Raw genomic sequence first — 26,986 nt, 5'->3', positions numbered from 1 at the left:
AAACTTGTGGCACTCCAAAATTAGCCTTAAAAGTAGATTTGGACAAATGGTTAAAGTACAAATGGTTTGCCCTGACTGAATAAATCCTGTCAGATCAGAAGAAAATCTAAAAAGCACATATAGATTAAAAAAAGAAAAAAAAAAAAAAAACAAACATTGTCTCCATCTGTGTGAAAGTGAATAAATCCAGCACACTGATCCAATGTTGTAATGACCTGGGCTCACTCAGCAGGCTTTGGCAGACGCTAGTGGAAGTGATGAGTGTTTACATGTTGCTGTCATATAATAGCCCACAAATAGCCTCGGCTCAGCGGCTCGGTAAAACTACAACAATAGAGGGGTGGGCAGGAGAAAAAGGGGAACGGTGGAGATACGGCGAGTGTTTTAAGTGGGCTAAAAGTGTAAAGGGTGGGTAGCCTTGCGCTTAGTCGCTGGGGAGTAACTGGCGGCGTGGTGGTGGCAGGAGAGGGGCGAGGAAACACTGATGTCAGAGGTCAGACATGTGGAGGACTGGATCTGCCTGGCAACAATGCAAGGACACGCAAAGGGCCCCATCTTCCTTTCTCTTTCTCACAAACACACGCACACACATGCAGGGCTCACGAAGCATTAGGAAATTGAAGGATATGTAGGGCACCATCCTCAATTTCTCTCAGCAGAATTTGGGCCGCTGCTTTCACTTAAAAAAAAAAAAAAAAAAAAAAAAAAAGCATGTTATGAAAACACGCACATAAAAGCTCTTACGTACACTGCTGATCTGTTTAACCCAACTTTCCCAATCCCTCTCTGCCACAGATGGTGCAGATACAAGCTTTCAAAGGCAGGAAGGACTCATGTTCTCTCACCAGGTGACAAATCCACAGCCGCGCTGAGCTGTCTGGGAACAACCTGTAGGCTTTCAAATTGAGTCCACCACATGCCGCGATGAGGGATAAGAAAAGACTTTCTGCCATATAAATATCTTTATTAGTTATGTGGTGCAATAAATACAACAGTCAATTTAGAAAAGCATCAGTCACAGGAGAAAAAACTGAAGTTACAGTAGTTTTGTGCAAACGCAAGTCGCTTTAGCTCATTTTCCTCGCAAACTCTTCGAATAAAATCTGGAAGTCAGTTTGGCACTTTTAAAAGTTACTTTGCTTCTCATCACAATAGAGAACAAGAAATTGATATTTTTTTAGTCTTAGCAGCTTGTAAAAGTTGAAAAAGAACTTAGCCCTTTTTTTGTATATAGATATAATCCTGCCATCATGAAATCAAATAACCGCCGACTTCAATCATGACTGTCCTTAAAATCTATAACAGCATGTTCTTTTTTTCTTTTTGCAACCAGTCTGTGTGTGGCTACACATCAAATACTCCAAGCACAATTTCACCTCCGTAAGCCTCAGTAATGCTTAAGTTTGGTCATTCAAATATGGAACCTTGGGTAAGTTAATCACATTACACCTGAGCAAAGTCCTTTCATTTCCTGGGAGGACTGTAAGGACGTGAAGCCTGTGATTTTCTCTTAACCTTACCAGGACAGAACAGTCTAAACAATTAGCATCAATGTTCCCTTTAGGCTACTAAAATATTCCGGGAGGTAAAATCCATTTTCAAGCTGCCTTTTCCCAAAACGCACAAAAATACCATAAAAAATATCCATCTTGTGAACAAGTGGGCACATGCCAAACTGCTGTAGAGTTTTAAAGGGATAGTTCAGATTTTCTGAAGTGACGTTTCATGAAGTAACTTTCAGTTACAGAGGCGGTTCTGGCATTAATGGTGCCCTGGGAGGTGAGATTTTACCAATTCCTCCCCACAGAAAATTATTTCTGTTTTAAATGATAAATTATGAAATGGTAAAAAATGTGGGCACATTAAAAAGTAATATAAAAGACATGCAATCAGTGTAGAACATATCCTAAATTTGACCAATTTTATATACATTTTCATACTTAATTTATGTTAGTTCTAATGCCAAAAATAATCTTAGGTTTTGTCAAACCTAGAGAAAAAGCATTAAAGAATCTAATTGTTTTAAATACTTGAGTGTAGGATAACACAGTTCAAGTTTGGGCAGTTCAAGTATTTTTTTCCATGATAAGCCAGAGGGGACAAAATACGATTCAGTGTCCTTACAGACAATGAAATTTAGTGCCTATATAAGGTTTTCAATCAAATACTTATTTATTTTTAGTATATATATATATATATAGGTTGGAGATAACTGGGCAGATTGCTACATTAGCCTGACATTAGCTTAATTACATCAATGTTGTCGAGCTGAGAAACCTGGATAAATTAAATAATGGCCTCTAGTGAAAAAGTAGAAGGTTAATAATGGGTAGTGTTATATTCCACATGTAAAAACAGTTTGAGTTGCCAAAATGAGCTAAAACAGGGGTCCTTCAGATTAGCTACATCCGGAAGCCAACACTGATAACTTCTCAGATCTCACTTAAAAATCTTAACCATCCCTCTAAAGCCAATCTTTAAAAGTAGAAAATAAATGAAAGAAAAACCATTTTCTCAAACTGTAGTTACAAGAATATCACAATTCCTCCCACCTTATAGAACCAATTGACACCAAACTTCGTTTTTGTCCTATAACTTCAGCTGCAACACACAAGACAAAAACAAAGGAGCGCTCAGTTTGCCGAAGAGCTGTGAAGCAGTCACCCGTTGGAGGCTTGTGGAGGGCTCAGTTGGGCTCCCAATTCACAATAAACAGGGATCACCCGATTTTTTATTGTCTTTATTTTATTTATTTGTTTTCTTTTCTTGGAGGTTTTCGCAAGTTCGAAAAGAACACCTGATTTTACCCCGAGCCTGCCAGCAGCCTCGCTGTGTGACTTCGCCCACTTTCGCCCTGCGGCTTTGTAAATAAAACACACTGCTTTAAAGAGCGACTCCATGGATTCCTTTCACCAACACTGTTGAAGGACAGATCCTTGCCTGACAGCACCTCCTTTCCCTGTCACGGGGAGAAGGATGAAGCTCTGAAAGCAGCTTTAATCTCTGCTTTTCTTAGCCGTAGCCAAGGCACCGCTGGATCAGAGAAACCTGACATCTCGCAACTGATCAGATTCTCGTCGGTTTTTTTTTACTTCTTCTTTTTCCGTTTTTGTGCGCGCGCGCGAGCTTTTCTACAAAAGATTTGCATCTGCCTTTACTTTTGCTGAAGCTTGTGCGTGAGGAAACCTTTATGTTCAATTCACAGTCTTACAAAAATACTATATGTTGCCATTTGAGGTAAATTCAAATTCTTCGCAGATATGTAAAATAAACCTGATTTTTCTTTGCTTCATTGTACCAGTTTGGTGAAAGGCATTAAAAAAAAAAAAAAAAAAAATCTGAATACATGTATTGTAATATTCAAATAACATCTCGACACATGCAAATCTACACACAAGAGTTGTGATAGTACTTGTGTATAAATGAGTCTATATATCCGTTAGTGGAAACTTTGTTTAAATATCACTAACGTGTAGCAGAACCCCCATCTCTTTGAGGACTGGCTGGGGTCTCGGGCTCCCTAATGTTTGATCCACAGCCGGGTTCAAAGGTCTGCCAACAGTTTCCCAGCCATCTGCCTCCCAACCGCCTCGCTGTCAATCAAGGTAACTCTGCAGTATTACATAAGCGCACAACTATGACAACTGTTGCTCAAAACAGAGAGCCTCACGGAGTGCATCGTTGAAATGTTCAAGCAGGGATCCAGCTTAAACGCAAGTTATCCTTTTGTCACCAAAGGATTAAGGTTCTATATAATCCTGTACTATTTCTGAAAAAGCTCCGTAATCTGTTGGAATTTTGTCCCATCCGTTGTGAGCTGAGGTAATACTTTTTCTTTTTTTTTCCCCCAGTGGTATTTAATTGCAACAAAGCCCTCGATTTTGCCAAGCGAGCAGTGGTGGCAGCAAAGAACAGAAAACCAGCCGCGGGAGCCGGAGAATTCAGCATCTCATTTGTTTCATCTTCGTCCTTAAAGAGGCATCCGAGGAGGACTGTAACATATAAAAACACACTGAGGAATTGCACTTTTATCAAGGATAGTTAAGAGAAGAAATATGAAACGAGCTCCTCTCCATGTGAATTTTTGGTAGATAATGATGAAGTTTAGTTGCTTTTCTGTGGTCTACATAACTTGACAAAAGGACTGCAGCACCACTAGAATGAATGGATATGGCTTCTACAGACCAGAGTGCACTTTAAGAAGAGAAAGCATGGGGCCAGCAGTGTCACGTTGACTTTTAGCTTGCGATATTATGTTTTGCTCATTTGACAGGCTTACATACGCATTTGTATGAAAACTTCACCAAATGAGATCATTTCACAGTGAAAGACGTAATCTGATCTAACTCGACATCCCAAGGCTGTTTTTATTAGCCACCTGACTAAAATGTGCAGTCTGCTCATTACATTGCTGACCCCATTTCGAATGTATGCCTTTAAATCTCCCAATACTATCGGAAGCAGAGATGCACCGAGAAATCGGTTGTTGATCGTGATCTGTTAGACTCAAGAATCTCAGTTAGTTATAGTTGTACTTTTAGTACTGCTCAGTGTGGATGCTGTTACTGAGTGGAGAAGGGCTAAAGTTACCAATTTTCCCAAACTGTGAAGTCTTAAAGTCAAATTAATGTAAAAAATGTTAAAGGGACTGTATTTCTTATAGCTTGCTAACATTTGGGTTGTTTGTTCAGTCTGTGAGAGAGCAAGAGGCTCAACAGGTAACAGGAAGGCTGAGCAGAATACCAAAGAACTTTTGTGCTTTAAAACTGTTTAAATGTTGATAGACTTATCAATAGAAATGTTCGGCTTAAGGTCAGAATCTGAAGGAAATCAACGGCGCTTGCCGTTTTCACAATGTTAGTCGTGTAATTCACACTAATCGCCAAAATAACCAAGGTTAAAATGTCAACGCAATCATTATTTTGTGTTGGTTCTGATATATTTATAAAGGCTGCTTATGTGAGGAAAGCCAACAGTTACAGCTTTTTTATATTGTACTACCATCTCATATCATCGCGGTTAAAGAGAAATTGTTATTAGACCTGCCGTATCAGCAGGTCAAAGTTTTCCAAAACCCGGAGAACAAAAAAACAGTTGAATTCTTGAATGGTGCATCTTTACTCGGAAGATTCCTACTGGATATATTTAAAAATGGGTCTGGAAATTGAGTTTTAGAGTTTATCATTCAAGAGTGTCTACACTACCTTACTATGCGGCCACACAAATACCAGTACATGTTTACGAGTTAAATCTGCGCTTATTATATCCATTTTCTCAAAAGTTGTAGAATCCCAAAGCCTGTGCAGGACCAGCAAATCACGGGTTTGGAAATTCTTCAATTTCAAAGACGTGCATGTAACATTAATGTGGTATTCAATCACAGAGCAAACAGCAACTCACTTAAAAGGACGTCAGGTCCAAATCTTTGTGACTAAGCCTTTAACTATGTGCTCCACTAATGTGTATCTAACACTAACCATTCATGAACATAAATCAATGTTTTGCCCAAATATGTTGACACCAATGTAATGTGAAGACAATTTTTGCAGTATTTTCGTTTTAGAGATGGTATATATTTGTTTACATATTTGTGAAAACAGTCACCATGACAGCATAACATAAGACAGAAAATCTCTGGGGGGCAAAAATTAAAGCTCCTCTGTCTTCACCCTGTGGTCCTACTGCCATCTGCTGAAATAAGCTGCTTGGCCAAAAACAACCAGTCAAAACCAGGAGGGTCTTACCGCTGTCAATCATCCTTTTAAATGCGCTACTCACACCTTCTTCCTTGCTCTTTGCTATGCTACAGCTAGTTCCCACGCAACTCAGCCTCGCGTGAATGCTAAGACTAGCTAGCATTCACTGTTTTCCTGTAAAGTTTAGTTGTTTTTCCGCCATTAGTACACAGGCATGATTGACTGCGTGAAGCCCCTCCTCCTTGCTTTGATTGGTTGCTTCTGACCTAGAGCAGTTTATTTCTGCAGATGGCAGAAGAACCACAGGAAGACGGCAGAGGAGCTCAGGTTTTTCTGTCTCATTTTATACTGTCACAACATGTTGACATATAACAAATATGTAAAAAAACAAAACAAAAAAAAACATATTGTTTTTAAAAGTTACATACTGCATCTTTAGGAAGAATTCTGAAAAAGCACCACTGATCTGTCTCTCCTATTTGAAAGAACGCTTTAATTAACTGGCTGAAGTGTTTACAGAATAAATATGTCAAGTGGAAACTTCATCTGTGTGACTTCATGTGTTTTTGACAGCTTACAGCTGGTATAAAATGACTAAACCTCGTTTTAGACTCTTAATTCATTTAAAGTACTGTACAATTAGAATCTCCTCGAGGGGTATTTTTCTTTTTCTTTTTTTAAATAAAGCTGGGGATGGCTTGTGGAGACGTGACAAACAGCGGCGTTGAGCCGTCGGGCTTTCTAATGTTTACCACTCCGCGACCAAACGCTCCCTCTGCTCCAGTGTGGCTCGCAAACAAGCTAACAGGTGGACGGCGGATTGGGTGACAACAGAGGAGGAGCAATTCTTGAGAAACCCCACCAGGGAGCCTACCAGGATCACACGGCTATTCAAGCCAGCCCAGAAATAGACGCATTAATTCGCCGACTGTGACAAACAGAAATGCTCAAGCTGTGAGAGTGTGTGATTGGAAATCCCCCTTTGGTTGTGAAAGTGCCGTAGCTCGCAGGCTTTGTGCTGTAATGATGTCGAGTTTAAGGTCGTGTTTTGGTTTCGGATCAGTCTGTATTTCGATTCGAATGAAAACAACTTGCCGTTTCGTTCAGAGCTCAACACGAGGCAGGCGATCACTGCGTCACATGACGGACTGGAGGCCGCTCGAAGACAAGCCTCGGCTTATTCAGAAAAGAAAAAAAGCGACGATGTTAACAGACAAATGGAACGAATCCGACGAAGTGGCACCTTCTGAAGACGCGCATGGTGGGATTACTGATTGAAAACTGTTTAACTGGTGCTGTGTGTCTGCCCCGCCCAACCCACCAACAGGCGAAGCGATCAAACACAGACTCTTATCACGGATCAAACAAGTCAGGCTCCTCTTGCAGCTCCAGCTGATGGTTGAACTGCTCAATCTCTCCGTTGGCCTCTGAGACGTATTCTTTAATGAACTCTTCCATGTCTGCAGAAACAGAAATGTAAGGAAAAAAAATAAATCAATAAATAGAGCAGGATATCCGTCTGCGGAGTGAATTATGAGTTGTTGTTCTCAGCTCTTCTTGCTCCATCTCAACTTACATTTACCAGACTGTAATAACACTAGGTCAGGCTGACGCTGTGTTTTTATTAAGGGTGTCTGCTTGTGGTTACTAAGACTGAGTGACGTATTAGGATCAACAGGGAATAAGCGGCAGAGTGAAGGCGCCCATTGCAAAGGATACTGGGATGGAAGCTTCTTTTTTCTCCAAAGATGTCGACGTATTGATAGCCGTTGTAGAAATAACCTGGTGGCAGTGGATCCAAGTGTCGGGCCACCTGACGAGAAACCATAAACTATTTTAATTTATTTTTTTAAACACACACCATTGTTACTCACTGAAATAAAGCCAACGATAAAACAAAAACACAATATGAAACAACTTTAAAAAAAAGCCATATGTGTTATTAATACAGATGATTACTATGAACATGCAAATCAGCTGTCATGAAATGTTATTATTTACTTAATGTTCTGCCTGAGGTGCAAAGATTCTTTGAATTCAAATATGATGGGTGACATGTTTTTACATTTACAAAACAAGCAGATTTTTCTGTTGTCGGAATTAGATTACAGAATAATGAATAATACAAGCATGGGCTGATGAGCCTGTGCCCTGTTATGGGTTTTCAAATAAAAATTTGAAGAAAAACAAAATATTTGAGGGTTACATGTGTGGATAACTACGTTATTGTATTTAATTTTTTTTTTTTTTTTTTTGCTTTGGATTTTTTTTGGTATGTCCACCATGGTGATTGTCTTATAATTTCTTTTTTTTTTTTTTTTAAACCCATAACAGGATACACGTTCATCAGTCCATGCTTGTATTATTCTGTGAGTTCCGTTATTTTCAAAGAAAAAAAATTATAGGAAAAAATATATATATATTTGGGGGTTACATGTGTGTATAACAATGTTATTGTATCTAGTTTTTTGTTTCTGAATTTTTATTTTGTATATTTGCCATGGCGATTTCCATCAGGCAGCTGCGACAATGAGAATTGATTTCGGCAGTTCGGCCCGACCATATGCCAACAAAATATATGAAGTTCGTGGTGGTATTGTGATAAATATAAAGAAGTTAACGGACTGATTTTGCTTTATTAAACTGAAATATAAAAGGAAGGAATAATATAAATAATTCAACTGAGTGATAGAATTATAAAAGAGCAAAGCTTTTTAAAAAAAATCAAACAAGAAGCTACAAAAGAACCAGTATGAATCAAAAAGAAGTATTGGTAAGGTTTTTTTTTTCCACCAAAATAATTCAGTTTCAAGAAGAGCACAATACAATAAAGCATCTAGCTGTCAGAGAATCACAACATCAGGACAGTTGAACTGTAATACCCATACTAACCAGACCAACAACTGTGTATTACTCTCCCGTCAGAGCGCTTAAAGCAGCACAGTGACCTGTAATTTTCTGTCACAAACATCACATCTGGGCTTTTGTTTCCTCTCTGGTCTCTCCCTATTTTCATGAAAGCAATAATGTAATTGTTCTAAAACAGGAGTGTAAAAAACAGTCTGGTGATTATCTGGGAGCAGGAAGGTGGGTGGAGCGTTTTGATTCAAGTGGTCAAGGACAAAAGGCTGGGAACCACAAAAAGCTATACAATACACTCACGTGTATGCTCTGGATTTCTTGTGTCGACAGGGTGTTTGGAGTCTTCTTTGTTTTCTTGGCCTGCTTCTGTAAACATCAAAGAAAACAAAAAAAAAAAACAGCTTTCACTCTCTTTTTGTCCCCAACCTTAGGCTGTGTGTTGGCAGTCGTAACTGACCTGTTTGGTACAGAGTCTCAACCAGGTCTTCAGCTCGTCCTGGATGAGACCAACCCCGTCGAAGGTCAGGTAGCAGGAGGGGCTGGTCTCTTTGTGGAGTGGGGTCTTGTCCGGGATGATGGTCAGGCTCCCGCTAACCGTATTGAAGCGCACAGCCATCCATCCATCTGAGTCTGCAGGTTTTAGAGACGACTTGAGTTCATATTCAAGTCTCACATTAAGCTGACACCTTGTGTAACACCTGCTCCACCAGCTTTTTACAGCCCCAGCATGATGTTATTGGAGTGTTAATGCTTTAGCATTCATAAAGTATTTTATTGTGACCTGCACTTATATTAGTATATACGCATAGAGGCTTCATATATATATATACACATCAACACAGGGGTGCAACTATGTACTTTCTCACGTGTATGTACACATAATAATGTGTGGTGTATCAATGCTCAAGTGTATACATCTCAGTTATGGTTTTATAAATTTAAATACACAAAAAACACTTGATTTTTATTTTATATTACATATTACAGAAGGTGACCAATTCAATCAAAAACAAAAAAAAAAGTGTCATTTATTTAGCTTAATATTTAATTCACATTTTGTTAAATCACAATGAACAAGCTGCAGAGTAAATACACTGCAACTATTAGTCAAGGCAAATTCATTTGTACAAAATTTTGTGTACATGACTACTCAAAATGCTTCAAACAAAAATGTAAAGAGTTTAAATATAAAAGTTAACGTGTTAACGCATTAATCTAAAAGGTTTAACACGTTAATATTACATAATCCAGATTAATCGCATTACCTATTTTGGCCTAAATACTTCTCTTCCCCAGGGCTTGGTTTAACACAATTACTTTTTTTTTTTTAAGTTCATATTTACATTTCAAGTTTACAAAGTTGAGCATGGTGAATAATCGTGATTAATCACAGCGCAAGAGTGTGATTAATCTGATTGCATTTTTTAAATTGATTGATGGCACTAATATAAATCAGACCAGTCTCTACCAGTCTTGGTATCTCTGGCAATAGCTACCAAAAGTGGAAAAGAAGCAAAGTCTCTATTAAGCAAGGATTTCAGGATCCAGAATCTGGTCTGGATCTGTTCCAAGTTAGCAAAATATGCAACGCATTTAATAATGCCAATTGTTTATAGCAAAATGTAAAACTCCCACCTGAAAATTTGACTTTCCCCCAAATGTTGTAAACATTTCCTCTGAATGGACTCGACTTTAATGACGACTTGATTGCTGCAGAACAAACAAGACAAGCAATTCATCAAAAACGACACCTAAAAAATATAAATGAACAATTTGCTAAGAAACTGCCAGGCATTCTGTAGCAATAAAAACCATTTTTACAACAAAGCCTCAGATTGCACTGCCATCTCAGGTGCTTCCATACATGGAGGAAAAGGCAGCTTATGTAATAACGAAGCCCTGCCAGCTCATATCTGGAACTTCTGTCACATGTAAGAATGTAAAAAGGAGGGAGGGGATTAGAGGGTGGAAGGAGAGAGGTTTTTTTTTTTTCCATCTCACCTTTACAGCGGATGACAAACAGAGGCCTCTCTAGGGGCCGGCTGAAAGCCACACGCTCCTGGGCGACGCTCACAGTCCCCGAGCCAGAGAAGAAGCGTCCTTTGCACCTGGAACGCACGACAGCAAGTGCATGTTACACAAACAGTGAGAATTCGAAGGCCGGAGCGGCGTGGTCGTCTGCGGGTTAAACTGCAGCAGCTCCGTCCTCTATTTCTCGTGCGTCGGCCATGAAAAAAAAAAAGTTTCCCGTGTGACTTTTACGAGCTCTGGAGCGGCGTGACTCATCCCCTCGCGTGCACGAACACGACCAAATTACACAAATTACTGCCTGCAGATAAGCACATTAAAAGGCTCCGGCCAGATAGTGTGTGTGTGATCTGACGGGAGGATTTAGCAGAGGTTCATATTAGGCTGACCACTGAGGCATGAAGGCTGACTGGCCCTAGTCCAAAGAAAGAGACCCCCCCCTCCGTGTGTACATGGCAACGGCACAGCCAACTGCCTGTTGCCGTGCGGCCGGCAGGCTGCTGGTGAGAGAACATGAGACGCCCTGAGGACCTTTTTCAGCAATCAGTGGATGACGGCCCCCACCGCCGCTGACGAGCGCCAATTAAACCGACAGCGCGGCGACGCACGGGGCCTTACCATCCAGGGTAGAGGACGTAGCGCGCTCTCAGCATCTGCGGCTCGCCGAAGCTGCTCTCAGACAGTATCAGGCTCACATCTTCGTCCCTGATTGAGGAGGAAACGATACGGATCAGCCGCTTCACACTTCCTTCACACAATTACAGCACAAATCGTGTCAGCAATGCATAAAAAACTATAAGTAAACGGGACTTGCAGAGATATTTGTGCCGCTTGAACTTTTAAGGCTGTCATGCTACAAACTACAATGTGTTTAACAAGGATTTTATGTGACAGATAAACACAAAATTGTGCATAATTGGAGAGAAATTTTTCGCAAAAAAACCCAACAAAAAACAAAAAAACCTGAATAGTGTGATGTGCATTTCTTTCTAAATGACTGTCAATTGTATGCTGGTATATCACAGGTGTAGGGCTAAACAATAAGACTGAAAAACATTTCACGATATCAGCATTTCATATCAAGGGATATCGGGAATTACTGATTTTTTTTTTTGCGTTAAACACGTGAAATACTCCCAAATTGGTGGTTCCTCTTTTATCCAAAGTTTTCATTTCACACCATTATTTATTTTTAAGAAGTTATGAGGCAAAGTGGCAAAGGCACTGATGCTGTACAAGTTACTCAACAGATTGTTGCTAGGCAACCAAAGAGTGAAGTAGTTTTGCTTAGCTAGCCTTGAGAAATTGAGCAGCTAAAGTCTTTTCTCTGCCTACATTCCCCAGAATGCTTCACACTTCCTTCACCCCTTTTTTTTTTTTTTCAAAATGTGAATTAGGGAAAAGGTCACTTTTGGCAAGATATGACTTAATCCAAATTATCTATTGATACTGATCACGTGTCTATCGCAATATAGTCATAAAAGTTATGTGAAATAAATTTGCTAATTTTTTTTCTATATGTGCCACAAAGGAAAATCAGAAAATTCTGATAAAACGTATTCCAGCTTGTAATGGTAATGCGACAAAACGTGAAACAAGAAAAGCTTCTGCAAGGCTCCGTGCATCTAAACTAAGCTGGAAACTGATTAAAAAGCGTATTTCAGTGCCAAATGAGCAGCGCTCTGACCCCGCCGGATTTAAAAATAGACGTTACAAAGCCGGATAGAATATTTTAGGCGAAGATAAAAGAAGTCAAACGACTGTTTGCAGCATTGATCACGATTCTGTGGGCGCCTACCTGGTGACAGCTCCTCTCTCCGCCGGTATGAAGGCAGCGGTGGGGTTAGCGGAGCGTACCAACTGCTGAAAATGCTGCATGAGAGGGTGCTTCTGCTCTGCTGTCAGCCCTGTGAACACCACTGTACTCACAATACCTGGCAACACAAACACAGCACAACGGAAAGTAAAAAAAATATTTTAAAAATTGCGGAACTCAAGAAGAATACGGATTTCATTCCCGCAAAATACAAAAACACCTTATTTTTACACTAGGTTTGATTTTACTGCTTTGTTCTTTTTTAAAATCTAAATCTTAAGTGGCGTTTGTATTCCTTTCGGTGACTGGGGAGGAGGGGAAAAAAAAAAAAAAACATTGTAGCAATTTTAAAGGAGGTGTTTGATGGAGTATTTTTACTGCTGTGAACACAGCGGGACTAACCTTGACTGCACTGTTCCAACAGCTTGGGAAAAGCAAACCTGAAGTGAAAGACAAGAGACAGAAGAACTCAAGTTAAATTTACAAGACGCTTGAGAATAAGGCTTGGCCGACTGCCAGACATACTAATGCATCTCTAAGACGGACGCATGCAGGCCACGGCGGTGCAGCAACAAAGTAATTCTTCATTACCGACTTGAAAAAAAAAATCCATCACAAAGATTTGTTTTTCACGGCATGACATCGATATTTTGATGGACAATTAGAATCACATATTTTGTTCTAAGGTTAGTCTCCGTTTCTAGTTCTGAGCCAAGTGTCCCGGCTAACATGGCTAAAAGCTTGTAGGGGCAGTAATTAAGAGGGCATTTATCTTTTCCCGTCTGCGTGTGATGAGCTGCTCGAACCCAGCAAAAAGAAGAGGTTACGTCTGACTGGGGAGCTTCATTCAGACAAGTGCCGTGGTTACAAACGTGGATCTAGGAGGGGATTATAGATCTATGCTGATTCTAGGCCAGGCTGGGATAGCCTCACACAATTAGCACAACGGTTGAGGTTTACGGCTTTCAACGGCGACGCAAAGCGTGATGAGCTTCTGTTAAAATTTTTTAATCTTTCTCCAGTTCTGGTTTTGTCATTTTTTTCTGGCTCCACTCATTTTTGCCTCTTTCAGTGAGAGACAGCTGCATCCTAAGTGCACAAAGGAGCGTTATCAGAGGTCCTTCCTCTCCTCCCAGCAGCTGTTACACTAGAGGCCTTGCTGCTTATTAAAAAAAACTCAAAAAGTGTTTACAGCCTTGCTTGTATTTGCACAGTTTTACTCATTTTTAAAAACGCTGAAACAATTATTGAATTACTAGTCAACTGATTTAGTAATCGAATATTCGTTAAGTGGAGCATACAGATTCAAATATGCCATCTTCTAAAAAGACAACACGGTCAGAGTAACACAGGACAAACCTGAACAAAAACAGACATTTTGCATTTAAGATGAAAAACTCTTCTTTGTGTAAAAATGTTCGACCCAGAACTCATATAGAGGACTAATTTTAGTTTTATCTGGTTCAAATTCTGAAAAGAAAAGAAACTTATATTAATCACCTTTTGTTTTCCAATTATTAATTGTTTAATTGAAAAAAAAACAATCAATAGAACTGACTTTGCTGCAGATATTTCTGTTGTGACACATTTAGGCAATAAAATATTTATTTTCTTATTTAAAAAACAAATTCAATTGTTTGTTTATTTGCATTTTTGTGTAACTGATAGATAATTTAAAGAGCATTTCTCCACAGGGTTTTTATCACTTATTGCCAACAGTCTGTTCTCCATTTCTGCTCCAGTAAACATGGACATTTTGGAAATTTTTTTAAACTGCCCCAGTTTACGCTATTTTGTAAAAACTGCAAAGTATTTATGTTGGAAGTTATTAAGGTTTTAGTTATTTTATATTCTTATTTTTGTGTGAACCTACCTGCTTTGGTTGTCTGTTACTTTGTACCAGAATTTCCCAACTGTGGGGAAAAAAAAAACACAAAACAAAAAAAACATCTAATTTTCCTACTTGTGTAAAGAAAATCTGCCCCTAACACTGAAAGGGAACCAGACCAACCATGTTTCTTAAGCTTTCAGAACAGGCCATCAAAAAAAAATCTAATCTAATTCTTTATGTTAAATATAGTGGCCAGCTCATCTTGGCCTTGCAGTCAAAAGCACCCTAATAATCAGAGTGCAATGTCATATTGAGTACAGCAGCGAGAAGCTCTATAAGCTGCATCTAAAGCCAGCGACAATAGCAGAGTGAGATTAAATGCAGGGATGATCCTCTCTGATAAAAAGAAAAAAGAAAAAAAAAAGCTCAGCCTTTAGCTTTAATAGCTGAAAGTGTCATGTAACCCTGTTCTGGAAACATCCTGTGATCTCACAAATTTATCAGCATACAGTCCTATTTTTAATCTTCTTGTCTCACCACATGTTACTTGAAAGCACAAATAATGCACATTCACTTCAGCTCAACGAGAAAATGGACAACAGCGATGTTCCAAAGTATGCACACACTTTGAAATGTTTCTGAATCTGTGACGTTACGGCCGCAAAGGTCAATTTATTCGAGATCTAATGTGATGTAAAATAGCACGTATTTATTATGATGATGATGTTTCCAACAGATTTTTTTACAAGTAAAATTTAAAGGTGTGCCGTGCATTTGTATTCAGGACTCTTTACCTTTAACTGAAATCTAGTAAAACCAGGAAGGACAAGTAGAGTCCTTCTATGTGTGAAAAAAAGCCATTACTGAAAGAAAACCATTCAAAAAGACCGACTTACAGCAACATTCCCACAGAGAAAGACGGTGGTGGCAGCATCATGTTGTGGGGATGCTTTTCTTTAGGAGTGGAGGGGAAACAGCGGTGGACCGCTATGGACTTAATGTTATATTTAGAGCTGCACCGATTGTAGTTTTCTGGCCAATTGATGATCCTTAAAAAGCCTGACCTACCAATTCAGATTTTTTTTTGTCTGAAATGTCGCTGAATATAGCAAGAAAGTCACTGAGTTAACAACAGTGGGGTCACTATTGTTAACTGCAAACATGCAGACATGACCTGGTGGGCCGGTCTATCAGTCAAACCTCTCACAGCAGAGCAGAAGGGGACAATGGCTGATTTTTAAACCTTTGCCGAGGTAGATAAGATCGGGGAATAAGATCGGCTTCATTGGTCGATCATAAATCTCACAAAATTAAGGAAATCAGCGCTGATAAATTGGCTGGCCAATAAATTGGTGCACTCCGAGTTTTATCATAATATTTCAAGGTACTTTTGTAATAAAGTCTGCAAAAAAAAAAAGAAGTGCTAAATGAAAAATGAGGTCCACCACGATTGTATTAGAGGAAGTGCGGACGTTACTGGCAGCAAAGCTGAGTTCCTGAAACCTCACCAGTGTTCCATACAAGACGCCAGCGGGTTCACACAGGCCGTGACGGCACCGACGGCGAAACGAACCCGGACGGCCGCATCTGGGTGGAACAGCACAGCCTGGACCACATCCAGGACGTCAGTGTATCTGAACGAGAGAAAATTAAATCAATCGACTCAATGAATTTAAAAAACTCTCAACAATAAAATACTACACCCGATTCTGTAACAGAAAATGAAATGATAGGAGTCTGTTTTTTTGCTTGATGTTTACTCCCGCTCAGATGATTTTTTTCTTTCCTTCCTACCCGGGTGTGAGTAGCAACAAGCGAGGCTTGCCTCGTCCTCTTCGGCTCTCCAGGAAGCTCGACAAATACTGCTGGAGGTGTGAGGCTGAGAAGCTGTCAGGTTCATACACCACCCACCTGTGTGTGTAATGAACAGAGACGTTTGTTTTGTCCTGTTTGTTTTGGTTGGAAGTGTCAGATCTGTTGTGGCCATTTATTTCTGAAGAAAAAATAAAAATAAAAAAAGGCTTACTTTCCATCTTCTTTGGTTTGGTCCACTAAGAAGTAAGAAAGGATGTTCTTATGGCTTCCTGGCAGTCCAGTGATGATGTTAATGATAACCTTAAAGTATATTTAAAAAGATATTTTAATTGGGTTAGCTTTATCATCATTACAAACAGAAAGTAAGAGAGGAAATAATAATAATATAAAAAAAAAAATAAAAAAAAAAGATGACATTTTCTGACCTTGTCTCCCTTCTCATGGGCTTGGTTTGTAAGCTCTGCAGAGGGGAACAGCGCCTCCAGGTGGTCGTACAGAATGGGCTCCTGACCAATGCTGCTCAAAGCAAAGTGCTGAAGAAACCTGGTAGAGGTCAAACACACATGCACAGTCCACATCAGAGCAAGCAGATAAGCCGAGGGACAGTGCCGCTTTCGTGCATTTTTAACGCCGACGCTTTTATTTTTTGATCAATTTTGCTCAAGCAAGTTCTGCAGCATGATATAGATCTGATCCAGCTTTTAGATATGAACGTAGACATGGAGGTGATAAAGCTTTTTCATTACTGCCAACTGGGAAGATCATTTAAAGCTCAATTATGCAAAGGAGGGTGATTAACTTCTCACTGCGAAACACAGGGGATCCAGGTGGACATTTTGGGTGAGAAGTGCCATGCAAGAGAGAGATTCACTTGAAAAGTAATTCTGATTTATTTTTTTTTGGTGGGGGAATTTTATTTGACATACTAGCAGAAAGTAGAGCATAAATGTGAGGTGAAAGGTGTAAAATGATACAAAGGTAGTTTTTTAAATTTCATGAATGGAGAAGGTGCTCGAAGAAAAGCTGCATAAACTTGTAGCTATAAGCCCGTTTAAGAACAAAAGATATTCATGTTGGAATTTAACCTGAGAATGTGTGAAGATTTTCCAGCTACATATTATGATTTTATGGCACAATCAAGTAACTATGTTACATCCAGTTGTAAAAATGTTAGATATATCAAATATGACTTAAAAGAAATTTGATTTCAAAATTGAACATCTTAAAATTGGGCCTCTGTCTCTTTAAGAACCTCCTGCTCTTTTTGAAACTCCTCCTTCAGGAAGTCAACGTGGCTTCTTAATCTATTCTTCTTTTACCAGCGTTTCACTGAGAAGTAGCTTGTATAATGAGCTCAACAGATGTACAATTCCACTAAGTGTTTGCTAATTGCTGTTGGCTAGTCTGAAGGAGGAGCTTTGTCCTTGAAGGCGGAGCTAGGTCCCACCAGTCATTTTGCACACTCCTAATAAAGGCAACACTCCCAACTCTGCGACAGACTGGCGACCTGTCCAGGGTGAACCCCGCCTCTCGCCCGGAACGTTAGCTGGAGATGGGCACCAGCAACTCTCCCGACCCCACTGAGGGACAAGGGTGTAAGAAAATGGATGGATGAAAGATTGGAAGAAATTTTAGTTACAAGGTGTGTAAAACGTGCAAAGCTGTAGTTACAGAAAAGGTCATTCTTCAAGCTGTCAGTACGTTAATGCAATCCAGCCAGACTTTTTAGATTTTTACTGTTATAAAAACTTGAAAACCATGAAGACTTTTTCTTCTTCACTTCTTTAGGCCCCTTACATAAAAATTCTACCAATTACACTGAACATTGTGGCTGTAATGTGGCAAAACTCATTTCAATATGCTCGCCTTCTTGATTAAGCTACACATTTTATACATGCCCTGGAGTAAATAATCACCTTCTAAATGCACACGGTCAGCACTGTCAAAAGAAATAAACTAGATTTTAACGCTATTTAAAGAAAACTTATTCATAGCTGAGCAATCCCAGCATCAGATTTTACTACTTGCAGCGTCCATGTCAGAGCCACTCTAATGCAGTTTGGCAATCTGTGAGTACTAACATTTCCTGCTGTGGCAGCTTGGAGTGTGAAGTCTTGAGGTTGTCTCTGCGCTTAGCAACGGGCGGCTCCTGGCTGTCATGCAGCTTCTGAACTCTGGTGTGCCTGGGAAAAAAACAAAAATTTAAATGCTACATTGCAACTTTTAGACAGAAATAAATCATTTTAAAGTTATTTTTAAACAATTACATTTTTATATTGGTTATAACTGGAAAACAGAAACCTTCATACATGTTTCTCTGGTTCAAGGACAGCTGTTCTTGGTCCAACAGCTGCAAGCCGAATCCAGCTTCTGGATCTTTCCACACTGGCAAAACCTACAAGAGGGAAAAAGGTTTATTGAAATTGATCTGTGTCTATGTTTTGAATAAGCATACGAGGAAAAGGTTCCAAACATTTTCCTGTAAGTGGACTAAGCTAAAAGCTACAAATGTAGATTTACATTGTAAATTACTAACTGATTATAACATCATGGTGATGAGACTAATCAGAATCAATTCCAATTTTGTCTATTATTGTGGAGCACCAAAATGGACTTCATCACACTGCAATGTACAAAGTTCAGTTTTTATTTTTGGTTAATGTGTGTTGCTATAGCAATTTGGTTATTAAAATAAAACAAAAATTTTTAAGTAAACCCAGTCAGTAACAAAAGTATATCTAAAAGTTTGGGTATCAAGTGATTTGCTTTCTCTGATATAGGAAAATATCACAACGAACATAACTACAGAGTGTATGCCAACAAATCTCAGAATAGGGATACTGATTATTTTAGTTACAGATTAATCTATTGATTATTTTGATGATTAATCAGATGAAAAACAGTGGCACACTGCAGATTTTTCAATTAAGACTTTTTTGTAGAGTATTATACATATATTAAAAGACAGCACAATTTATTTTTTAAATAAGAAAATAAACATTTTATTGCCCAAAATAGAATAATGCAGCATTCCTTTAGTGAACATTTGATCATTTACAGCAAAAGATACATCTGGAGTTTAAGAAAAAAAGCTCCTGCCAACATTAAAAAAGCTCAGTCCGTTCTGTGCGACTTAATATCAATATATAACAATCTGGAGATTAAATTTGGATTACCGAATAATTATTGACTAGCAAAAGGTGCTTAAATTGTTAATTTGTAAAACATATCTTAAATGCAAAATGTATTTTTTTTTTGTCCACTTAATGATTAATCGATTACTCAATGAGTTGGTGATTACTTCAATGATCGATTCATCATGATTAATCATTTCAGATAACATCTCTAAAGTGATATTCCTGTCTTTGATAATTCCGGTTTCCTTTAGAGGTTGTGCATTTGAAGTTTTTCATTAAAAATGAACCACGTCCCAACTTCTCCAGGGCCGGCAAACGGCTGTAGAGGTTCTCGACTCGATGTCTCACCTTGGCAAAAAAGGCCTTGTAGCTCTTAGATCTAGGCTGAAGAGCAAAGAGCAGACACTGATCAGAGCTGTGCAGAGGGAACGGAAGGTGTGGGAACAGGCTGCTCTCGTACTCTACAAACAAAGAGCCCACACTGCAGGAGTCCTGGCAAAAAAGATGACACACACACTTAATGTAACAGAGAATAGGAATTTGTGAGGTATTTGTTCCCTTGTAGAGCAAATACTTCATGATGACACCTTTAAGTGTGACAAAACAGGAAAAACAGACAAAACTTATAAGTGTGCTACTGCTTTTTTCACAGCAACTTTTTTGTACCTCCAGCATTGAAATCAATAAGCTTTAAGTCAATAATGAACAGCAAACTTTTAAAAAATGTATATAAGCATACAGCGCCTTACAAAAAAAAAAAGTCTTCATGCCCTTTGAAGTCTTAATACTTTTGCCACGTCTCAGCCACAAAATTCTGTTCTTTTTTGAGGATTTTTTGTGATTGGATGAAAAACAAATTAATTTTTTCCCCAAGTAAATATGATTAAAACTGTATTTTGTTTTCTTCCACTTTACAGTTTGGCACCATTTGTCTCGGGCTGCCATATAAAACTAAATAATATACAAATTGTAAAAGTCCCAAGGGTTGGACAAACCAACATCTAATATAACATCTAACATAACATTAAAACAATTCTCAGTTACAAAACCAAACAATTTTGTTTACAGTGGCAAAGTTGGGTAGACTATGTGAAACTTTGTTTACTTTTTGTGACCAAGCTTGATAAAACCGCCTTCTTTTAATCCACTTTCTTTTAATAGACACTTTATCATTATTTAATACTATGTCGTAGTTGGTGCATTTTTATTTCTTTGTATTTGCGATTCAATTGTTTTCTTTTGCATTATCTTGTTTGTCATTCCAATTGTTGCAATCTTTCTCTGGAAAATGAAGTTGTAACTAGATGCACCGATCAGTCCCGATATCTAATTTACATTATATTTAGAATTCATAATTGCACTTTTTTAACAATTTTAAAGGTTTGTTTCAGTTTACCAAGATAGTCAACCTATTGTTTTTGTCAGTTTCAGTTTCTTTACTATTTATTTTACATTGGTTGTTTTACTTCTAATTTAACTGACTGAACAAATGACAGTTGTTTTTACATGTTTGCCCAATCTTGTGAAGCTATTGGTGTAGTGAAGTGTGCTGCACTGGTGCAGAGTTATCAAATGAATTTGTAATTCCGTACAATTATGTATGTGTTTTTTTTTTTTAAAAAGGAGCTTTTATGTATCGGTATCGGTCGATACTAAACTGTATCAGTATCGGAAGTGAAAAAAATGTATTGGAGCATCCCTAGTTTTTGTTAATCAACAAAGGTAAAAAAAAAATTCAAAATGTTGAAAGGGGTAAGTAATGACAGTTTGGAATGTAACGGAGAGGTCAATAATAAAAATGCATACCAGGAGATAAAAGATGATTTTACGAATGTGATCCTTCGAGAGAGTGATGCAACCAAACTGAGAGTGGATGAACAGGAGTCCCTCAGAGAAAAACCTGATTTTACCTGCAGTTACAAATATAACAGACATTTAGCTTAACTGTTTAAAACTACCTGGACAGAAATGTAAAACAAAAAGAAAGAAAGTCTTCCATAAGAGGTTCACCTTCCTCAGGTGAGCAGAGCTGGCCACCAGAGAACACATAAGCAGGATCTGCTTCAGTCAGAGAATCTCCCAGATAACTGCCACCCTCTTTCTGTTTGCAAAACAGAACAAAGCATTTTTTGTTTGATTTTTATCTCTTGTACATTGGTTCACATAGTAAAAACGGGCTGGGGGTAAAAAACAGAAGTAACCTAAGAAAGTAGTCTAGTTACCATAGCGAGATGCAGGGCTTGTTCTGAGTGCTTGACGTCAGATTCCATCTAAAAAACCAACACAATAAAACAATAAAAAGCCTTTTTTTTAAATATATTAACACACAAGTGAAAAACAAGTCACTGCCAATTTTTTATTTTTTAGATTATACAGGGATGTATGTTCATCAAAACACACAAACACACACACCAGCCAGCAGGCGTAGCGGGGAACATTTGCAGTCAGGATGGCGTAGCAGCTGTCTGAGGACACAGTGCCATCTACAGAAGCATAATCAGCAAAGCAAGAGAGAAGAAAGGAAAAGATGAATGACAAACCCAACGCTTGATGCAGGAAACACAGCTATTTTTAGACTAGACTCTGCTGTTCCACCGAGACTTTTGTCTTTTTCTGCTAACTCTGGGCCTCTGGATTCATATTGCTTATTTCATAAATCTAATTTGCTTTGTGGATTCAATCAGTAATCTATTCTAATAAGACACAATCTAATCTAGTGTAATCTAATCTAATATTGTACCTCTCTGCTGAATGTTGATGCTGGACTCCAGAAAAGATTCAGAGTAGAGCACGGTGCCAAACTCTCCCCTGTTCTCCTGCAGGTCTGGGATGTCTCTGACGATCAGGGAAGCCTTTAACAAAGCGCAATTAGTAACAAACACAGAGGCGAAGAATACAGGTGGAAAAACACAATATGATTTTTGGGGTCACAATTTGATTCATTATGATTTCTGCTTCAATCTGTAGTTGTGCAAAGGATCAGCACGAAGTTGCTATTTACATTCAGACGTTTTTAGCCATTTTTTGTAGTTATCTTGGGCTTTCCGTAAAAAAAAAAAAAAAAATTCCAAATGTTTACCATCGACAAAGACGGGCCAGCTGAATCTCATTCATTTTTGTAGTTTCTTCTTTATCGTGGTGCCAACCGAACACACATATGTTCCAGTACCGGCTGCCATGGTGTAGTTACAAAACAGGGGCCAATTGACGGCAGATTTGTTTTATTTATTTTTTTCCATTTAATCTGTTCGGACATTTTAAATCAATTCCAAATCTTAGTAAATGAGAATCCAGATTCTTATGTGAATTGATTTTGTTTTTGGCACATCCCTAACAGACAAGCTGTTTTGCTGAAAGCCTAAAAAAAAGATGATTCTCTAACTTACCATTTTGACTAGATAACGGCTGCTTTGGTCAGTCAGAGGAATTCCACTGAAAATTGAAGAAAATGAGCTTTTTAGATTCTATGGTATATATTCCTAAACAGGTTATTGTAAAAACAATCAACTGATAGAAAAAAAAATTGAAACGAAATATCTGGACATGACGAGTTAAAAGAGATAAAACCTACACTCCTCGATTATTTGTGGCTTGAATGCTGAATTCACACTTTGACCTTTAAAAACACATGGTAAGAATTTTAGCATGGAGGCTTGTATTTGTCACACTGCAGCAACCATGTTAGTATATTTCTACCTGAGAAGAGTGCAATAGTGGCCTAAATCCATCGAGTCCAACGCCAGAAGAAACGAGTTCACCGCATCATCTTTAGCCTACAACAGATTTCCTGATGAGAAATCGGCTCGTCTTATAGCGAACGGTGGAAAACCAGGGCGATCGCTACCAACCTTGGCAAAACTGGAAGTACTGGAGTAGCATTTTATTCCAGACAAGACCCCTTGAACCACAGCAGAGTAAATCTGTGACGCTACTCTGAAAACAAGACAAGAAACGGAACAAAACTCAACTTTTTGACATTCAGAAATATTCAACAGAAGACAGCATGAAGATCTAAAGAGAGAAACTGAGCATGAAAGATGAAAACACTTACAAGACGTCGGTCTTCTTTTGCTCTGTCATCTGAATCCCTGCGAGAGAAATACAGGTTCATGAATAAAAACACCAGAAATGCTAAAAATAATTACTACTGCTCTCATATCATAATATGCCACATTTAACTGGTTTCTTTAAGCTCGCATTGAATTCACTTTTCACCATAATATTTGGGATTTTATCCGACTAATCAAGTTTTTACAAAAAAAAAAAATTAAAAATTAAAACTGTGATTTTGCACCACCGCTTTTATAGCCAAAAAAAAAAAAATCACTTTTGGCAAAAAAATAAAAAAACAGATTCCAAAATTTCATCAATATTGAATAAGAGATTTGTTTATTTCATTCAGTTAATCTCACCAAGATACGGGGTATGAGTAGTCCCAAAGAAATATGTTCGTGAACAGGACAAAGGGCCTTTGGGGGCCACACACTGTAGAATCTGAGACAGACACAAACAGAAACAGAACGACCTCATTTGGGGAAAACTCAGAGGTGTGCAACACCACTTGTTGTTCTGCATTACATCACCAGATAGCGCCGCAGTCTTAAACTTGACTTGGACAGATGGCAGACTAGTGTGGTTATGGACCTTACCACAGGGGCCGAGTTTCATTGGCTAATGCCCATTTTACGTCACAGCGCAGCTACCATGTGCGTGACCGTCTCACAAACACAAGCTACAGTAGTAAACACATGCTAATGTACATTGTGGACTAGCAGACCGGCATAGAGTTTTTGCTTCGGGACTCGAAAAAGAATGGTTATCCACCGTCAGTGGGGAAAAAAAGATGACATAAACTTGTTGGTTCCCCCGTCCATTGTCGTGACTGATATTTTTTGAAAATCTGGCAGAAATGCTACACTAATCGACTCAGAAATACTCTGCAGAGAGTCAGTCGAAATGAAAGACGCCATGTTTACACATAGAAAATAAGCTCCGCGAGGCTTTGTTTGTGAGACATGCAGCCATGTGGGACTTTCGAGGGGTGTTTCTGGGCGGAGCTTGGTAAGGTCCATTGGTGTGCAGAGTGTCGCTGCCTCTCACCATGTGTCTGGCAGCAAAGCCCTGAGGTCCAGTGTTGCGGACCTGATGACTCTCTGAGGGAAAGTTGAAGGAAATGTTCTCCAGGTCCTCAGAGGAGGAGTGCTTTCCAAACAGCACGAAGGGCTGTCGACTTTTACTGAAACGCAGTCAAAATGATCAATCGATGGTATGTTTTTTTTAATCACAAAACATTTAGTATTTATAAAATGTTATAAAGATACCTTTTATCTGAGATGTTGTTTGAAATCAGCCCGTGACAGTAGAAAGTGCGGAAAGCCTGAGAAAGAATGACAATGCACTTTACGTCATACAAATATATGGAGTTAGAATTCAGAAATTATTGTTAAGGAACAATACTAAAGCCTAAAGCTACAACATCCACAGCTGGATGTGTTTAGAGATGCACTGATCCGATAATATCTGTTTCGGTCCCGATATTGAAAAAAACTCTACATTGGGTATCATGACAATGTGCCTGATCCATAAGGGCAGATCTAGTCAGTCTAATTCTATGCGTTGTGCTCTCTGAGCAACGCCAAGCTTTATTATTTATTTTACATTACACTTATAATTCATAACTAAACTTTCTGAACCATATGAAAGAAGATTTGTTGCAGTTTATTTTTACATGTTCGACCAAGTAAATTAGTAAATTTATAATTCAGTACATTTATGTCTGTGTTTAAAAAAAAACATTTTAAGTCAACCCAGCACCGTCTTTTGGTATCGTATCGGCTGATACTAAACCTTAGATATTGGTATCAGAAGTGAAAGAAGTGGATTGGACCACAGTTGTGTTCCAATTTTTGCCTTTAAAAATACAGTGTGACTTCATAGATATTATAATACAACAAGGGAAAAAGTGTTTTCAGTAGATTAAAATTTTTTCTCAACTCAACTGCAAACCAACATTTCTATCTGAAACTTATTAATAAAAGGCTAAAAAGGAGGTTTACTGTTATTTGAAGACTGATTTTGCAGCATGAAGTGGTCGTTAACACACCTCTCCTGCCTGAGCCTCAGACAGATCCAAGATGGAGAGATGACTCTCCAGGTCGATGCGGGAGAAGAAGTTGCTCCACTGCTTCTCAAAGATTCCCAGGTCCTTAAATCCAACATGCAAGGTGTTAATCTCACTGCATAAAATTAAACTGATGTTCTTCTCTTCTTCACATCCTTAAGGTGACAGTTGACACACCAAAAAAACAACAAAAGTCTTAGTTCGACTAAAACAATTATTGCTAAACTGAAATATCAAAAATTAACAAGTTTTGATATTTTCTGGAGCTGGGATGTGATTTATATTTTTCTTAGGTAGCGTTAAAGAATGCCTTGTTTAGAAGCTGAATTGTTTTACCTCTGTTAAGAGATGATCCAGGGACACTGGGTCGAGTCTGGTGTAAACCTGCCATAGCTTCTCACTCATATCCACAATCTATAATTACATAAAACATGGAATAAGCTACAAAACATCACATTTTCTGCCTTTTTTTTTTTGGAAACTATAAGAATTCTGACTTTGATATGAGCGTACCTTGTATTTGATGGTAAAAAAGCTTCCACCACCTATCCCTTCAAGGGCAAACGCTTGAATCAGGGGCCACTTCTCCACCATAAACACATCAAACTTCTGGATGTGCCCTAAAATATAAATAAAAACCAATAACAGTTAATGTACAGTTGTTTGTACTTCTTTTGTAATCAGATGGAACCAAACTGCTGACCCATTACGTCATCAAAACAAAACTTCCCAGCCATAAACGCATCACACTCGCCTTCTCGCGTTATACGTGTATGCAGTTGAGGACACTTTCCTAGACTTCAGTTCAATTCACAAACACTTTATTGATCCCAAAGGGGAATTAAATTTAATGAAAATTACTTTTATCTTTGCCCTTGACCCGAGGTATGTTATGCCCAGCAGCAAGTTGCAAAAATATGTTTTTCTGCTCAACAACTTTAAACAATAGTGCACTGGTACAATGTTAAAAATTTAGTACATTTCAGTAATGTTGGGGAAAATCAAAACAAAACAAAACAAAAAACAAAAAAACGATGTTATTTGATACAAATATATCGATGCATTAAAATATCTTTTTTCTCATTTCTGACAGTTTGGTTCAAAAACTTTTCAAGAGAAAGTTGGAAAAAGTAAGCAGTGATATTTTATTTTGCTTTATCAGATTTTTCAAAGAATGACTGAAAACTTAATTGTGGTATAACATAACCATGATATATATCATCGTTGTGACATAAAATAGTCCATATCATGATAGGCAATACATTTTCCTCACCTTTGATATGATGCGTTACATAAAGTACATACAAATTTGGCACTTTGGGCTGCGATCATGTTATCTCTTTGAGCATGTGTGTCATTGATGAACGTGGGGATTAAAATGTGAAGCTGCGTACCCTGGGAGCTGTAGGCAACTCCGATACGGTGGCAGTCCTGCACCATCGTGACAAAGCTGGAGATTTTGAATTCCTCCGCTGCTTCTTCGTCTTCATACTGTCAGGGGAGGTGGGAAAGTTACAGCACATTAATTTAGAGGACACAGAATGGATTAGATATCAGCTTTTTTGGAGTAAAACTCCCATGACTAATGTTCATGTCCTTATCAGGGTCTGACTGTGAGGAAACTTTGTTCTGCCTCCTCTAAGGTTTGATATTATTCAGCACCCAGTTCAACCATTGGTC

The 26,986-nt window shown here is 38.5% G+C and overlaps 1 protein-coding gene across 2 annotated transcripts in view; it reads right to left on the bottom strand.

The window, feature by feature from the left end:
* Positions 1-1,309: 1,309 nt before the first annotated feature.
* The window catches only part of dnaaf9 (dynein axonemal assembly factor 9), a 28,690-nt gene continuing 3,013 nt past the window's right edge, over positions 1,310-26,986 (bottom strand). Inside the window, exons 5-37 of one of the 2 annotated variants that reach the window (XM_081602887.1) lie at positions 26,701-26,797; positions 25,820-25,926; positions 25,643-25,720; positions 25,289-25,390; positions 24,507-24,562; positions 24,286-24,421; positions 23,598-23,679; positions 23,237-23,273; positions 23,034-23,118; positions 22,882-22,958; positions 22,757-22,801; positions 22,572-22,617; positions 21,926-22,037; positions 21,598-21,668; positions 21,408-21,455; positions 21,196-21,286; positions 20,992-21,095; positions 19,534-19,677; positions 18,358-18,443; positions 18,130-18,231; positions 16,474-16,591; positions 16,260-16,348; positions 16,028-16,144; positions 15,742-15,867; positions 12,805-12,842; positions 12,385-12,520; positions 11,205-11,291; positions 10,560-10,666; positions 10,194-10,268; positions 9,016-9,188; positions 8,859-8,924; positions 7,416-7,509; positions 1,310-7,156 (exon numbers count right to left, since the gene is read on the bottom strand). In XM_081602887.1, coding sequence (XP_081459013.1) covers positions 7,050-7,156; positions 7,416-7,509; positions 8,859-8,924; positions 9,016-9,188; positions 10,194-10,268; positions 10,560-10,666; positions 11,205-11,291; positions 12,385-12,520; positions 12,805-12,842; positions 15,742-15,867; positions 16,028-16,144; positions 16,260-16,348; positions 16,474-16,591; positions 18,130-18,231; positions 18,358-18,443; positions 19,534-19,677; positions 20,992-21,095; positions 21,196-21,286; positions 21,408-21,455; positions 21,598-21,668; positions 21,926-22,037; positions 22,572-22,617; positions 22,757-22,801; positions 22,882-22,958; positions 23,034-23,118; positions 23,237-23,273; positions 23,598-23,679; positions 24,286-24,421; positions 24,507-24,562; positions 25,289-25,390; positions 25,643-25,720; positions 25,820-25,926; positions 26,701-26,797 — 3,039 coding nt within the window. In that variant the 3' untranslated portion in view covers positions 1,310-7,049. Of the gene's footprint in view, positions 7,157-7,283; positions 7,310-7,415; positions 7,510-8,858; positions 8,925-9,015; positions 9,189-10,193; positions 10,269-10,559; positions 10,667-11,204; positions 11,292-12,384; positions 12,521-12,804; positions 12,843-15,741; positions 15,868-16,027; positions 16,145-16,259; positions 16,349-16,473; positions 16,592-18,129; positions 18,232-18,357; positions 18,444-19,533; positions 19,678-20,991; positions 21,096-21,195; positions 21,287-21,407; positions 21,456-21,597; positions 21,669-21,925; positions 22,038-22,571; positions 22,618-22,756; positions 22,802-22,881; positions 22,959-23,033; positions 23,119-23,236; positions 23,274-23,597; positions 23,680-24,285; positions 24,422-24,506; positions 24,563-25,288; positions 25,391-25,642; positions 25,721-25,819; positions 25,927-26,700; positions 26,798-26,986 lie in introns of those variants that run through there. The other variant, XM_081602888.1, reaches the window with a different exon arrangement.

The sequence above is a fragment of the Poecilia reticulata genome, chromosome 22, assembly GCF_904066995.2.
Source record: "Poecilia reticulata chromosome 22, P_reticulata-male-v2, whole genome shotgun sequence".
Classification (NCBI taxonomy): domain Eukaryota; kingdom Metazoa; phylum Chordata; class Actinopteri; order Cyprinodontiformes; family Poeciliidae; genus Poecilia; species Poecilia reticulata.
The sequence above is the reverse complement of the archived record's forward strand: the minus strand, read 5'-3'. Positions and strand labels throughout refer to the sequence as shown.